This window comes from Dromaius novaehollandiae, chromosome 2 (assembly GCF_036370855.1).
Source record: "Dromaius novaehollandiae isolate bDroNov1 chromosome 2, bDroNov1.hap1, whole genome shotgun sequence".
In the NCBI taxonomy this organism is placed as follows: Eukaryota; Metazoa; Chordata; class Aves; order Casuariiformes; family Dromaiidae; genus Dromaius; species Dromaius novaehollandiae.
This window is the reverse complement of record NC_088099.1, coordinates 56,969,551-56,986,379: the sequence shown is the minus strand read 5'-3', so window position 1 is coordinate 56,986,379 and position 16,829 is coordinate 56,969,551. Positions and strand designations below refer to the sequence as shown.

The window sequence follows — 16,829 nt, the reverse complement described above, 5'->3', positions numbered from 1 at the left end:
CTGGAAAGACCTTCCAGAGGGTTTCCCTCTAAATGCAATGCCTGGATGGCACAAGCCCTGAAGGCATGATTTCCCTTAAAGGGAAGATCTTAGGCTGTAGGCTGACTCTCCTTGGTAAGGTGCAAGACTACAATTATGAGCAACTCCATAATCCAACAGTTGTTAGGAAGGTATGAGCACCTATACTGATTAAGTATGAACCATAACCTGCACTCCTGGTCCCATCTGACTCTACTAATAAAGCCTCAAAATTATTATGAAATCCTGAGGCAGGGAGCTGAAAAAAATGACAATTTTGTCAAAACATTTAGGTATGTATCTGGCCAGAAATGCTAGACAGTGATACGAGACAGACTCAAGATACGAGACAGACAACTAAAGAATTCTCAAATTCATCAGTATACTTATAACTCCTGCCAGCAGAAGTGTCACTGCCATATTTAACTCTGTTCCATATACACTGTGAGGAAAGATTTTCTTCATTTGTTTTATTGCCCGCTTGGCTGGATAAAGCTAGATTCTGCAAAATGGCAGCAGTATGATATACTCATGATGGAGGATATCTAAAAACTTTACATCAATTCTCCTTCAGTGAGAAGTTTAATGAAAGCACAGATATCTTTCTTAGCTCTAAAAAGGACTTATCTTAAAGTAGCATATATCATACATATACAATATATTGCACTGCAGTACGCCACACAGATTCAGCTGGAAACCAATGCTGAAGCAACAGAACAAGGGTCAGCTGGGATAATAAACTGTGACATCCCTAGAAGAAAGTAACGTAAATACACTAACACGTAGAGGTAAGCATTCAAGTTTACAGGGCTGTTACCAGGAGGAAATTTATGGAGAGGGTTCAAAGGCAATAAGCACACATAGCCAAGTCCTTCCCTTATGCCAGTGTTGGTCAAAAATAGATGGCTACCGTTGGAACTCAGGACGCTAAGATGTTGTTTTTGAGCTCCTGTAAGATTTAGGAGCTTTTATGGTGATCTGTCAGACAAAGCATAGCAAATTACCCATAAACCAGACATGACAAAAAGCAAAGGCTGCAATAAGAAGGAAGGAGGGAAGAAAAACCTAATGCTGCAGCTTATGTCTCTTTCAAATCAGCATGTCTTACTGATGTAGTGAGACCAGTTCTTAACCTCAGGTATGATCTGAGAGGCATTATCTTCTAAAAGATGACGTAGCAAACTATAAGGAAAACTGGGAACAACATAGGATTTAAAGAAATCTTTTGAATGTATAAAAGAACTATTGTGCGGTTTTCTAGGCACTCTTAACAACTGCTCCAGAGAAGGCAATGGTGCAGATACTAGAGAACCTGCTTCCGCTATAACATCAGAGGCTGCAAAAATGAGAAAAGCAGACTCTGACATGTCCTTCATTTTGAGCAGGCTACCTGTGCAAGAAGCAACTGCTGCAAGCACAGCAGACGTTCAAATGCTTTGACAAGGTTCATCAGTAGCTGTTACAGCCAAAGAGTCTCAAGATAGATGCCATTACATAGAAACGCGAATTCTCCTCCTCTAGTGTTGGAAGTACTAAGAACAGACCACAGATCTGAACAAACTCCATTCTCAAAAGCCACATTTGTAAGGTGTGGTTTTAGAGACCAGTCCAGAGCTGACACAACAGCTTTGCCTTCCCTCTTCAGTCCAATTGCTTTGAAAGCCCAATGCCGAGCCTGTTACAAGACAGCTCAAAGGGCACAATGGCACTTTTAGCACAAGATCCGAATCCCAAGCTAAAGGAACATTTGCTGTTCTGTATAGACCCCTTCAATACAGAGAGCAACAACTTCTACTGGAGGATAAGAAATGACTGCCACACACAAATACCATCACAGCTTACCAAGGAGGCCAACGTGGTTATGGAGGCATTAGAAAGTTGAACACACAAAGAACAGAATTGCAGGAGGGCAGAAAGAAGCTCCTGACAATGACTTGCAATGGCTCCAAGGTAAGAAGTAAAAATAAAATCTGTGACAGTTCTACTTAAGGTAAGAATTAAAGTTTGTGAACTCAGACAAGAAGAGGTAAAGAACTCGGAAAAAAGTAAAATCACAGCGCTCACTCTTCTGGAGATCAGAGAGCTGAAGCTGGTATGTGATCCTATGTGCTTCAGGTACTGCTAAAGCAGAAAATCATCCAGTACTCAAGGTATGCACAAATAAGCCAGAAGGGCAAGTAGTCACAGAGAGAACTACTAACTGAACATAAAATGATCAAGCCAAGGACAGCATATAACAAAAATCCATTTCAATGTATTTTCTATTCAGAAGCAGTGACAACGTTCTTATATACCGTAGTGGTGAATGCTTGCTCATTTGAGCAACAGTTTAACATAACATGGAATTTAAAAATATCACTGTTGTAAAGTTAGTTACATGATACACTGCAAGAAAAAACCTGACATCCAACTTTTCAGGGCCTCGTGGTACAGAGGGACATTCTCTCCCAGCTATCAGCTAGTGACTGTCAGAGTACGAAGAAGAAAAGCAGCTAAGTCTGGTGAAGAGCTTCTTTCATCCTTGCATCCCTTTACAAACTTCACTGATCTGTATCACCCTGTCGAGGGTGCCATTTTGTTTCCACACAGCTTTCCCCCCCACACACCTTCACTACTTTTGTTGTGCGCAGAACATCAAAGCTTAAAAACAAAAAAGAAAAAAAGGAGAAATTGCTCAGGACTATTCAACTTAAGCTTCCAGTCACAACTTTACGGGTAAATGATCTTCCAAGGCAGCAAAAGATAACTTCTGATTCAGACAAATACTACATTTAGAAAAAAAAAAAACACTTTCCAAACATTAGGGGGCAGAATACCACAAATTTTACTCACTATACAAAAAAATAAACAACTGTTGATTTTTCGAATTGCAGTATTACATTTATACTTCTGAACTTACCTGTGTCTTTATCTCTGGCTTTATAAACTTGCCCATAAGTGCCTTCACCAATAATCCCAATGATGTCAAATTTATCCACACAGCGCTTTCCCCAGTCTATTTCTTTTTCTTTCGTTTCACCATGTCGTGGTCCACATATTCTAGAAAACAATAAGCATATCTAAGAACATAGCCTTCAAGAAGGAAAAAAAACTTATTCCTCTAAACTTTGAAAATTTGTAAAAAATGAAGTCCTTTTCATGTCACAGCTTCTTCAAACATAAAAGGGTTTTAAAAACTTAAATAAAAGAGCTTTCAAAATTCAATTTGTTAGTGTTTGGTTTAGACAAAAATAATTCACTTTTTGTAAAATCTTGTAAATCAGTTGTCTTTGCCATGCAAATGTTGTAGTTCTGTTGTTACAAAACAAAGGAACTATAAACACTACAGAAGTGAAATATATTTTAAATAGCTTGCACTGGATTTTACAGCAAAGCCATGGATGGCCCAAGCAAGTTTTGACACTTGATATCCAAGATGGAATTGTATAATTTAATAACTGACTATTCTGCCTACTACTTCTATTCATCTGCTTATCACTGTGCAGCACAGAACTGAAAACAAACAACAACAAACCCCAAAGCAACATAAGCAGAGATATAAACAAGGGATGAGATTTTACCAGGGTTTGCACAAGTGATATAAATAAGAAAGAATTATCAATCCCCCAACCTCTAGCACTGCTAATAAACCTAAGGACAGTTTTAACACTGAAGAAAGCTAAAAACTGAGGCAGACATTATTAGATAACAAGCTTAATACATTAAGTGGCAATAAACCATGCACTTTGACTCACACCTCACGAACATTAAGTAACAAAAAAGTATAAACATTTTCAACAGAACACATTTGAAAGAAACTATTATTTTTACTGGAGCAATACCCTTAAAAATAAAAAAAAGTCTAGTAAACATACTTTGGTCTCCTCTTGCTGTGTAACTGAACTGTTGGTTTCTTTTCTTCAGGACTTTTGGATAAGTCAACTGCTCCAGGCAACTCAGGTGGGAGCGGCAAGTCTGCAAGCAGATGGCGAAGTTTCTTCTCTGCTTCTTTAACTGACTTCACTGAAAGATTCTCTCGTAAACTATTAAAAAACCCACAGATTTACTAGTATGTTGAACACAGTACAATGGTATTAAAATACATACATGAAAACCTATAGGAATTACTGTTTTCCTTAGTATACTCTAGGTTTGTTCATGCATAAACAACTGAAACTTCTGCTCCTAGAATTTGCAGGACTTTCATTTATGCTTTACAAATAGCTGGCAAACAGAGCTCTGACAGATGCACAGCTAACTATTGAAATTCTACAGAATTGTGAAATCAGATTTTAAGACCTCTCTCTTCTGGTGAAAGCTGAAGTCCGATGACACAGCAAGTCTTACCAGCCAGAGCAACAAAGCACATGTGGGTTCCACGCCAGATTTCTTCTGCATACAACTTTTTTCTTCAAGCACAGAGCCTAGATTATCAAGAATATCTAGGGCCCTGCTGCTGCTAGGTACCAGAAGAGCAGAGGTGGAATCTGTATTCTGACCAACTTCCCACACAAGAGAAGATTATCCTAATCCAATGCACTATAATGTTGCTCTCCAAAGATAACTAGCTTCGTGGTCACAAAAACTGCAGGTCGTTATGAGGTAACCCACACTATGTCATTCACAGACTCCAACAATCTCATATATTCACTGAAACACTTCAGATTCAATACTTTTAGTGATCAACATGTAAATCAAGTGGGGGGAAAAAAAAGTCAGGCGAAAAATTGATTCCATTTTTTTCTGCCACAGTTACTGATATCTTTGGCTGTCAGTACCTGTTGGCTAATTATGACTGATTATAAAAAATGATCAATCTCTGTCCCAAGAATCCCCTAAACATATGTACAGCAATGTATTTCCATAACAATTATTATAAACAATAATTCCAGAGATGCTCTTCCTATTCTAATGGGGAAATTCTGCAAATATCATACTGCTTGCAGTATGATCTTTTAAACATGTGGTTCCATTTTACCAGAAGTTCCTTTAGTTTAACTAGCTTTTTGCAGTATCCGATATCCAACAATTCTAAAACCATGACTATCTCTGAACTATATACAACTATGTAACTGTTTCCGCAGCACAGGACTCTGACAGTATTCTCTCTTTAAATTTCAAACTTTGTCACTGCGTGGAGAAAATTTTCTGTCATGCTTTGAGAGAATATTTTCCAAGATTGCTGCATTTGCAAAATGCAGCATTCTACTGTCATCTTCCTCCTCTGGGAACCTTTTATGGAGTTTTTTCTGCAACTTCATATCTACTTAGAAAGAACTCACTATAGTGCATCATGAAGAATGCACATATTTTTTCTTACATTTATTGCAATTAATAATCTACAGATATTTAAGTAAAGCATTCCAGTGTTTCCAGTGGCCTGTATCTATGTTTCATCAGGAAAACATAACACTTGAATGTCTTCTAGCATTTCTCAAGTTGCCACTGCCTGAATTCAAAGAGGAACTTCAAGGAAGCATATACTGTCCTTGTCACAGATATAATGGTTGGTGTGCTTTAAAAAAAAGCAAACCACCTTTAACAAAGCAAGTATTCATCATGATGAAGAAAAATTTTTAATTTTGAAGTTCGAATACCTTCTTTGGTCTAGCAATTCTGCACCCTAGCTTTCAGTATTAGTGAGTACAACATACAAGAGGTTCTGAAGCAGGTTTCAAAACAAGTACATGAAAACAGAGGCAGCCAAGAAAAGCCTTTTTGCAGCTCTGTTAACTCACACCCAGCTGACCACCAAAACAGTTTCCCCTTTCAGCTAACCTATGCAGTGGTTTTGCAACACTGCTGCTCCGACAGGCAGTTTATTTATGGGTTTATCAGATTCCTACTGAACTTCACAACTGACAGTATATTAGGAGCCAGCCAGTTCTGCAGAGCATTGAGCTTTCCTTGTTGGCACAATTTTCCCGTAGTAACTGTGAGTCCAAAGTAAACGTCGCTGCTGTCCCCCTTCCCCCCAAAAACAGATCATTTTTCTTTGATGACTTAAGGTTTATCGTAGCTTATAATCATAACCATTCTGATCCAAAGTCTAGAACATCGTACAGGCAAAACAAAGCAAAGCACTAATGACATTCTATACTCCTGCCATTAATCCTTCCAAAGCAGCTGTTTACAGTCATTAAGCTTCCCTGTCCCCCCCCACCTATTTTTTTTTTTGCAAAGGAGAACGAGCTTGAATACTGATCTACCTGTTTTAACTACAGTTACACTACACAAATAAACTATATAAACTTATATGTGTAGTTTAACAGTAGTTAAAACTGTTGTTAGATTTAAAAAAACCCTAATAATTAGAAGCAAACAGACATTTTTAAGAAGAAATCTCATTTCACACTACCACAACACTGCAAAGCCAGCCATGATACATGGTCTATATATGACTACCTAGCTTTTAGGCAGAACAGTGAATCTTGCTTTCAAATAATAGTGTCAGAAATCCCATTTATCTATAGAAGATGGTTTTGTAATGAATGCATCTGTACATCCACCGCACAGATGTAATTCTGAACACCTGGAATGATGTTTGCAAGAGGCAAGAAACAGTTTCTCTTTTACTACTAGAAAAACAAATTGTCTAATACCTTGTTAGGTTGTATTTACCCATCAAACCCTCTGCATCCTAATGTTTAACTCTCTGCATTAAGCTGCTAGTAAATACAAAGAGAAGCATTTACACTTTCAAAGAGCAGGAGATGAGAAACTAGTTTCATAGATATGAAATATGAAATAAAGTATTTCATAAGGTTTTGAATTTCTCTTTTAAAGCTTCAGTTTTTACACAGCTATATCACACTATGAGTTACTACTTCAGTGCTGAGAAACTTTTTTACATGTTGTGAGATGAGGATCTCTCATATACATGACACACACATAATATGAGTAATACCAAGAGCAACTTTTCTAAACATCAATACCAAAACCAAAAGACAAATGGTAAATTACAGCTCAATTGCCTAACTTTCCAATAAAAATAATAGCAAACCTTCTCCATTAGGACTACAAAGAGCCTTAATGCAGTCTAAACTCAGATGACACTTGGAATACAGATATGAATTTCTTCACTACAGACAAATTTTTAGGCTGTAAAAGTGGAAGATGAGTGACAAGCCATGAACCTCACTTCCATTATATATACACATTCAAAATAATACTGATCTCTGAAGTTACACTAAAATAATGCACAGCTATAAAAACAATTGCCATCCAAAGGGAAGAAAATCCTTGCCTGAAATCCTAATTAGAGAAAGTTTTTTCAGATATGGCTATTGAATTCATCTTATTTCTCACAAGCATGTACATTTGCACTTAACTTGAAATCTCGAATTTTGTGTGTGCAGCATTCCCAAAGTTATCATGTACCTGCAATTTTAAATCAACTCTTCAGTCTAATTGTAATGAAAGATTCCTGCTAGAATAAATCCTTTTTTCAACAAATTTTTCAATAAGTTATTTTCATTTTAACATTACACTCCTTCAATTCACTAATAATGAGCATCTTAAACAACTAAAGAGCACGAACAATCTACCTAATGCATCAGTCTGATCCAGCAAATGGGACTACATGCATCTGTTCTCTAAAGAAAGAAAGAAAGAAACAAACAAACAAACAACAAACAATCCCCCAAAACAAACCTATGTCACAACTCACCTATCAGTGTCTTTATCTTCAGGCAGTGTGGGAGGCAAAGGCAAAGGTGGCAGTGTGGAGGTTGGTAGTGCAACATTTCGATCCTTCTCCTTGGTTACTACGTTTGGTGCGCTCGGTTTGCTTTTCTCTTTTACAGTGGTCGATGGCTGTTTTACAACAGCTAATTTATTCTCTTTTACTGCTGTAGCTTTCTGCTTGGTAATTTTCTCTGCAATTAAATTATTCTCCCCTTTTGTTTCTGGAAGAGAGACCTTTGCTTTCACCTTATCATTTTTCAAATTTGCACCACTTGTAGGAGAAGGCGTATGCTCAATTTTTATTTTCTTCAGGTCCTTCACATTGTTCACTTGCGGCGCACTTACAGCAGTGTCAGTGTTTCCCTTAGTAGGTGTAGAAGTGTTTGAAGCTTTTGCACTGGCTTTGGCTGCCTCAGCAGCTCTTGCTTTTTTATTTTTGTTCAACTCAGCAGCCAGGCTGCTCTTCAGAGTCAGCGTACTCGGAGAAATACTTGAATGACGACTTCTGGATCTAGATAACCTGTGTCTGCTACGAGACCTCGAGTGCCTTGATGAATACGGACTTCTGCTTCGAGATTTTGCTGACCTCCTGATTCAAAAGAGTAAAGATTTATAGCCAGTTAAAAATAGTCTAGTTTCTTTCTCAGTGTATCTGCTTTTCTGGCAAAGGTTTTTTTTTTTTTTTTTAAACCGACCACCATCACCACACATATAGAATGAACAGAAGTCCATGAAATCAGAAAGATGAGGCCTAAAAATCAATCAATCAATCTATGGAGTTAAATTAAGATTCCACACACCTGAACAGGTTGTTAGAAAATGTTAAAGCTTTCTTAGATGTGAAAGTTTCTCCCATTAAAGAGCTGCAAAATACAGGAGAGAAGTGTTCCTTTTTCCTCACTACATGCCAGAAATACTTTTCTACTTTAAGGAATATCTGATGCTAAGCAACTTACAGAACCTCCTTTAATATATGCAACATTGATCTGTTAAAATTTAGAAATATTAAGTTGCCTACACAACCAAAATTCAGCAACAAAATGAAAATGTTCCAATGTGACAAAAAAACCTATTTACAATACTGAAGCAATAAGTACAGAAGCTTCTTAAGTTTTACTTTACAATTATCATTAGTTACCTGAGAAATAATACTGAATATTAAAAGCAACAGTGATAAACCTTAGCTTTCATTTTTCAAAATTTAACTGTACTCTTTTTTCATCTAAAAGAGTTCTCTGCACTTACTTTTATATCTACTGATAAGAAAACATAATCCACAAGTAGCACTCCACTACATTTGCATTAGAAGATGGATTAATAGAAAGGAAAAAAACAATTTATCTAAGCTGTCTACAGAATCCTACACAGTAGGAAAACAGCCTGGAACAAAGGGAGAGGGGAGAGAATCTTAACAGTGACAAAAAGCAAACTTTAACTGATTAAAAATACCATTAATACGAACTAATTTCTGTTCAATTTTTCAGAGGAATATCCTAATTTGCTGAGCAGTTTTGATGTAGTTCTTCATTAATAGCAAGTCAGAAGAAACTATAATTGAGATGAAGGGCAGGAAAAGCCCCAACTATCAGAGGAGAACAAATAGCCTAATTCACTATCATGCATAACCATATGAAATAATGATTTGTTTAAATCCATGTTGCTATATTAAAAATAGCAAGAATATTTACTAGATTTATAAGTATTATCTTGATTCAAGTGTGGTGAAAATCTGTTTTCTTGAGAAAAACCTATTTTTTCTTTTCTTGTCAATTGCAGGGGAAAAAAAAGTGACCTCAGCATAAAAAAAAGGTCAAACCACTAGCTGGACAACAAAAAAGAAAAAAAGACCCCAAGCAATTGGGAAAATAACATTTTCCCAAGATATAGGAACTTCAATGTTCACAAGATAGCACTAAGGTACAAAAACTGCCAAAAGTTTAAAGAAAAAAAAAAAGCCAACTACAATGATCTCTGTCAGGACTATCCACCATTATGTCACACTTAATGTTAGCAACAATTGAATTAATACAATTCTAACCATCAACATAAGAAATTACATTTCAGTTCTTTGACTGAATAACTATCTGTTCATACACTATAAAAAAATAAAACGTTTCTACTTTGGTGCACTATTTGCCAATTTCCAAGTTTAGAACTTTTTCTCCTGCATCCTAAAAAGTATTTTATTTTGCTCTAAAAAAAGTTAAGTCAAATTGAGATTATGTAGGACTGATTCAAAACAGTATGTGGGTGTGCATACCATATACTATACCATAAGTTTCAAAATACTATAAATAAAACTGAAATTGATCCAAATAGCTATAGAGACACCTAGAAGAAAAAAAACCCGTAAACCTCACACCAGGATAAATACTGGAAACTGATGCTCTAACACAGTTAAATTCTATGCCAGGAAGCAGGTTTTATAGAATTTTCTGGCAGAGCAGCATAACAAAGTCAGAAGATTAAAAAGAAAAGTTGCACAATTCTGTTTTTTTTTTAAACTTTCAACCAAAATAAAAGTTTTAGTTCAAAATTTAAAAAAAGAAAAAGAAAAAAGAATAAAGGGCTTGGTACAGGTTTTAGTGAAAGAATGGACTAGATAGCATTTAGATTCTGGATAACTGGACATTATGCTTTTGTTTTGTTCCTAATTCTAAATATTTAGTCAGTATTTAGGCCTTGTTAAGTAAATGACACCTCTATAAAGACAAACTTATGTCCCTGTCCATCAAAAGCCAAATAAAATATTGGCATGAAAAATTCCCTTGAAAATTTATTTCTACACCCTTATGAAACATATCACTTTTCTCACTGTTATTTTGGAAATCCAAACATTAAATCCCACATTTTCAACTTTCTTAGAAAAGTTTCAGAGGCTTAGCTAAACTGGAATAAAAGGCATACAAGCTTCCATAATACAGAGTTTTGATGGGGTAGTAGGAAGAAAGGGGAGGGCTGAGATCACCCCGATTATATATAAACTATAAATGCTAGACCAGAGCTCTCTTTGCACTGTCATCCTACTTTCTGAGAGGAATTATTATCTCAAGCAGAGATATATTGCTTACAGATCTGTACTGGGTGTAAAGTTGGTATAATTGTATTTCTCCAGCAGCAAGTAAAAGCTGATAAGCCCTGTTAGTCCCAAACAGACTTCTACAAACGGTGCATCGTTTGTGAGCATATCACCGAGTTGTCTTTGAAAACATCTGCTTGCATATTTTGATGTTGTGGATGAGCTATTTTAAACTGAAACAGTAAGCTGTCGAACAGAACCTCCATCTCAATGGCATCATTGCAACATGTCTTATCTATATTACATTTTTAAACTTAGAACATGCCCTAGAGGTTTCAAAAACAGGTTTATTTCATTTAGAAATCTGCTTTTCGAAAAGCTGCCTAATATAAAGAAAACTCATATATGTCACATACAGAAACAAGGGCATAATTCCACATTCACTTGAGAAGAACTGCAGCAGCTTAAAATACTACTGTCAGCTGAGACATGATGTCTGATCATGTGACTGATTATTTAAGATTTGATTTTATGTAAGCAAAAAGTATGCTTCATTAGATAACGTATGCCTGTGCTAATAAGACAGATTTTCCACAGGCATCCCAAAGACCCTTGCAAGAATCCATGCCATACTCTGCCCACAAGGCTAGGTGCAGGAGAGCTCCAGAAAACACATTAGTATCTGCAGCTGAACAGACAGATGCTGAATTTTACGTAAAAGGTGGTTTTGTCAAAATGCTAGTTATTCAAGTTACGATAATAAAAAAACAGTGTTTTCAGCAGTCTAACAGTCTTCTACTCTTTCAAATACTTAATTTTTACTTTCTGCTACCAGTGCTAGTTCAAAAGTCAAGAGAGAAACTTCCAGGCTAGACAAAACTTTCGTACAAGTACCCCTCTATAACAATGGCACAAAACCAAAGCTACTGCTATTTGTAAGCTTTCCTACAGCAGCGTGTGCTCTTGAATTCACATCAGACAGGGGAAATTTTGCCCTATATGTAAAGCCAGTCAAGTAACACTGTTCAGAGTTAACGCTCATTTGAAATAAAAGATGAAGCCACAACAGCACAGAAACGAGCTCACAGAACAGCCTATGTCTGCCAAGACAACAGGACACTAACTCTGAAAAAAATATTCTGAAAAATACCAGGACAAACATCTGAAATAGGCAATACTCTCTAAATTCTCCAACAGATTTCTATCAAACATATGTGCATGTGTTTACATGTGCACATACTACTTATTAGTTTACCTGACATTTATTTGCCCCCAACTATTTTGTCTTTAGTTAGGATAATTGGCTTTTAATACAGTAAATAAGACCGTAACAAAAGAATAGATACAAACACAAAGTTCTGTTGCAAACAGTACGTAAATAGAACAAAAATAAACAAACAACCCAAGTTTTTGTGCCCAAGTCTTAAGGGATTAGGGGGCATACTAAACGTAAAGGGCCGCATCCAAATCTCCCAAACAAAAGCGTTTGTGATAACTTCTGGAGATGCACGTGGGAACACAGAACCAAGAAGTCACTGTTTCAGATAAGTCTCTTCCAATGCTTCTTCCTATTTGCATCCAAAAATTCTGCCTCATTCACCAGCACCTCCTGCCATGCTTAGCTGTCAGCTGTCTTCTATGAGCACCATGACCGAAAAGTATTCTGCACTGCTATACTATTCACACAGGTTTGTATCTCTACATAGAGCATAATTTCCAAACTTCAGGAAATTTATAAAACCACTTCTGAACCATGAACAGATTTCAATATGTGTTATATGTGGAGAAAAACAAACAAACATAAGAAAACTGATTTGCCTAAAAAGCATAAGTATCAATAGGATTAGTCTGCATTAGAACTGAGTTCTGCTAACATAAAACCGCACTTTTTTCTTTCCTGGAGACAGCAACAAAAGAGACTAGAAGTACAACTAGATTAGCTGAAAAGAAACCTGAAATAATTACATAATATTTCATCTAGCTATTAAATGAAACCAGAAAAGAAAGTTTAAGACATTAACTACAAAACATATGAGAAGCAGATTAAAGAAACTGATAAAGGAAGAAAGCACTAGGAACAAGTAATTCATTCCGAAGTCAAATCTCAGCATTTCCCTCCCCCCATTTTTAGAACAACAAAAAGCAGGCAGATTTTTTTTTAAATAAAGAAAATTTTCATTGTTTTAGGTTGCAAAGTTTTTTCTTTATAATAATTTTTGCCTAACATGCTAGATTTCATAAAACAGACTACTATTCATTTTTCTCCACTTAATTTATGCAATGTTCTTACTCACTGAATAAAAGCCTACTCTAAGATACATTCTATCAGTTACAAGCTTCAAAAGTGTCACAAAAAGTTCCTCCTTCTCTCCATGCAACATTTTATTATATTTCATTTGTTAATGTATCAATTGTATCAATCAGTAGATTCTGTAATGAATTTAACAGTAAATGCCTATTACTATAACATCACTTACATTCTGAAGCACAGAATGAAAGAATTCCAAAAAGTAACTTTAGAGCACTGTATCTTACTATCTTGATATTTGAAAGTATAGAGAAAGGAAAAATAACCTTGTTAAACACGGATTTCCAGGAACACAGGTCTCAGCGTAAATGATTTTTCTTGCCACGCTATTCTGCCTGCTTTTCTTTCCTGTTTCCCCCATACACACTTTTAAAAAAAAGCAAATCAGAACAGTCATGCGTTACCTTCTCCTGTTTGTAAATTTGAAAACCTCTTTTCTTCTTAACTGCTTTAAGAGCAAGCTAAATCCAAAGTGCTAGCTGGCAGTTACGTGCGTTACCTAAGCGCAAACCATATTATGCTCAGAACATATCAGGGTCTAAAGAGCTCAGCGATGGAAGTGATTTGTCCTACTTCTACGTACTTTTAGACAAGACAGAGCACAAAGGAATTCATCAGAGTAAGAATGGAAAAAGAAGGAACCGAAAAAAAACAAAAGGAGGTTAAAACACACGCTATAGCCCAACACTGCCATTGGTAGTTACCAGTGAATGCTGTAATACTGGGTAAGCACTGCCATCTTGCAGTGCATGGTAAGGTCATAGCATATTTGAAAAGGCAGACCTAAATTTAATCAATTGGCTTTACCACAGATCTTCCAAGACATTTATAATCACTCAGTAACTGAAACCTTGACAAGACATTCTAGTTCATAATCGTAGTATAGTTTTTCCATGATGCACTAGCAGGCAAACGTACAATTCACTCCTTTAATCCACAACGGTAAGCGTTCTCTCACTTGATACCTTGTTAATTTATTTATTTTCTCTAGCCCCTAGTTCAGGGCTATATTCTAAGCAGTTGTGCAAGAAACCACCTATTTAGCTGCTTTGTGCATGAGGACTACATAACTTGTTTTACTGATTCAAAACATAAATCTTTAAAAGGTCCTCTAATACCCAATACTGTAGAAATACTGAGGAGTTATAAACATTAATTTTACTTGTCTCTTACGTCTACTTTATAACCCTGTATTCTTAACTGAGAACTCTGCCTAAGAATGATCAACCAGCAAGAACAGAAGTCAACTCAAATTCTGTGTTCTAAATACATTTAAGATTTTATTTTTAAATGAAGTGCCTTCCCACAATAAGGAAAGAAAAAGGGAAGAGGAAAGGGAAAGCCATGTCACAGTGGTTGGGCAAAAGGCAAAGTTCACTACCAACTAGCAAAACAAATTTCAATGAATTCAGAATACATACTAGAGCAAGAGCTTCAATATACACTGGATTTGTTTCTCAGTGATGAAAATGTATATTTTCACTTATAAAAATTTGCAAAACACAGTTTTACTAAACAAGAATAAAAGCTTTCTATAGAAAGTCTCTTTTCATCAAACAGAAAGAAAAAAAAGTCTCAAAAATCTCCCCTACCACTTTAAATCCAGAAGCGGAATTACTGGTCTCATCCCTATTTTTGTATCAGTGTATGAAGCCATAGCTTCTCCCACAAAGCCAGCATTTACTACTTGAATACATATTTTAACATTTTCCCTATGCTTACTTTGGTTTCACAACTGATATGTATTTCACAGAGCTGCACTGCTGTGGGCCAACTACAGCTACAGAATGAGATAGCTCTATAGCACCAATAAGAAAAGAAATCTCATATTTTTCCTAGAAACAACATCCACACATACAGTAGTACTATGCTAACAGTGCTCCACCTACTTACTTTTATCTAACCATATGGGTAGGTGTATCCGAGTTTAGAAAAATGTGATTACTTGCATATACAGCTAACTGAATTAAATGTGCAATCACAGAGCATATGACCAGACTGAATTTATGAGAAACAACTCTCTTCCTACAATTTCATCCTAAGCTAGTTTCCGAAGCAAGACTATGCCTGCTCATTTTGTCAGTCACGCTTAGACATCTATATCTTTCTCTGTGTGTGTGTGTGTGTGTGTGTGTGTGTGTGTGTGTGCATGCGCATGCATTTGTATCTACATATATTTTAAGCTTCATGAGCTTTTTTAAAATCCAGTCAGTTTATGGGTAGAGAAATAAGTACCTCATACTTTTTTGGTATTTTTGGCATTATGGTATTTTGGTATTATGGAAGAATTTCCATTTTGAAAATGTGCATCTGCTACTTTAGAACAACTGTGTTACTACTCACAAGAAAATACGAGTCACAATGTTCATCATAGACAGTACAGTCAGTTCTCATTCATAAAGTAATATTTAAACTGATTCTTAAAACGAAGGATTACAACTTCACCAGCAGCCAATGGAAAAGCTTTGTCCAATGAGTGGGAACAGCTTAAACAATCAGTTTTCACAAAAAATAGATGGCCATGGCTATCACAAAGGCAAAGGCAAGTAGTTTACCATTCAAGGATAACTTTCCAAGCACAAAATACATCTAGTGCCTTTGCTTCTATTCAGAACCTATCGCCAGGCAACACCACTGAAGGTCACTAATCAGAGGCACTATCGCGATTCAGAGCTCCAATTTGCATCGGTTTCACTTTGTTACTGCTGCTTGAGAAAAAAACAGATTCAAATGAGTGAAGCTGACTTACACTTGTTTCTCTTCTACTGTTTACTAGAAGCTTCTCACTGAGCAGTTCAGAGACCTAGATGAAAAAAGATCAGAATTCTAGACACATGGGTTTTCCAAGCTCGCTAAGACCCCTTCATTCTCATTTTCTACATACCAAAATAACTAGATAATTAATATATAATTACTGGAGATTCATATATGAAATACAGAATGAAAACAGCAGACAGACTTGCAGCCAGTGAACAGCTAGTAATATACAAAGTTCTTACTGTCTTGACACCATTATACCTGGATACGAGCCCGGAATTAAGTCTTTAAATCATCTAGATCAAGACAACAGGTGCTGCAAGAAGCTGTTGCCTTATGAAACCATTATATTCTATCAAGTCTAAGGCTGCTATACTATTACCTAAATTGCACAGCAAAAAATTTCAATTTTTGTGGTACACCACCACTGAGTCAAGCAACAAATAAACAATTGCAACACAATTTTGAACAACTAAAACAATCATACAATAATCTTCCATTTTTAAGCTATTTTCTCTCAAACACCACAAAAAACAATTAATGCATAATAGCTATACAGGAGTAAAAAAACAAAACCAAAAAACTTGCATTTCTTCACAATAGGCAAATATTAAGAATAACAAAGTTTGTCTTCACAGTTTTGATTTCCTTCTTTTCTGTAAAAAGAGACTTGCAGGACGATCAGACAAATGATCAAAATACCTGATTCAATTTTGAAATTAACGACACATTAGGACAGACTGACCTTGATTTCTACAGCAACCTCTTGTTTCACTCAGCCGTTCTCATCTCCCTCCAGTGAACCTGACAATCTGCACTAGTTAACAAAATAATTTATCTATATCCAGTAAGAGACTGGATGCAAATTACAGTTTAACTGGAGGAAGGAAGGACTGAAGTCACAAAGCTAACTCCTGGAAACAGATCTGCAACTCAAGAAAGGTTTAGACACTTATGACAAAAAAGGATTACAAAAAATAAATAAAGCTTCAAATCACAGCCCCACTACTGACAGGAAAGAAAACACTTCCTGCACTTTGTTCTGTAGCTAGCCACTACAAA

At 36.1% G+C, this 16,829-nt stretch overlaps 1 protein-coding gene across 6 annotated transcripts in view; it reads right to left on the bottom strand.

Moving 5' to 3' along the window:
- Positions 1-16,829, bottom strand: part of CDK13 (cyclin dependent kinase 13) — a 55,537-nt gene that overhangs the window by 35,030 nt on the left and 3,678 nt on the right. For all 6 annotated transcript variants that reach the window (XM_064506598.1, XM_064506599.1, XM_064506596.1 and 3 more), the window contains 3 exons: positions 7,667-8,272; positions 3,873-4,040; positions 2,918-3,057 (listed from right to left, as the gene is read on the bottom strand). In XM_064506598.1, the coding sequence (XP_064362668.1) occupies positions 2,918-3,057; positions 3,873-4,040; positions 7,667-8,272 (914 nt within the window). The remainder of the gene's footprint in view (positions 1-2,917; positions 3,058-3,872; positions 4,041-7,666; positions 8,273-16,829) is intronic.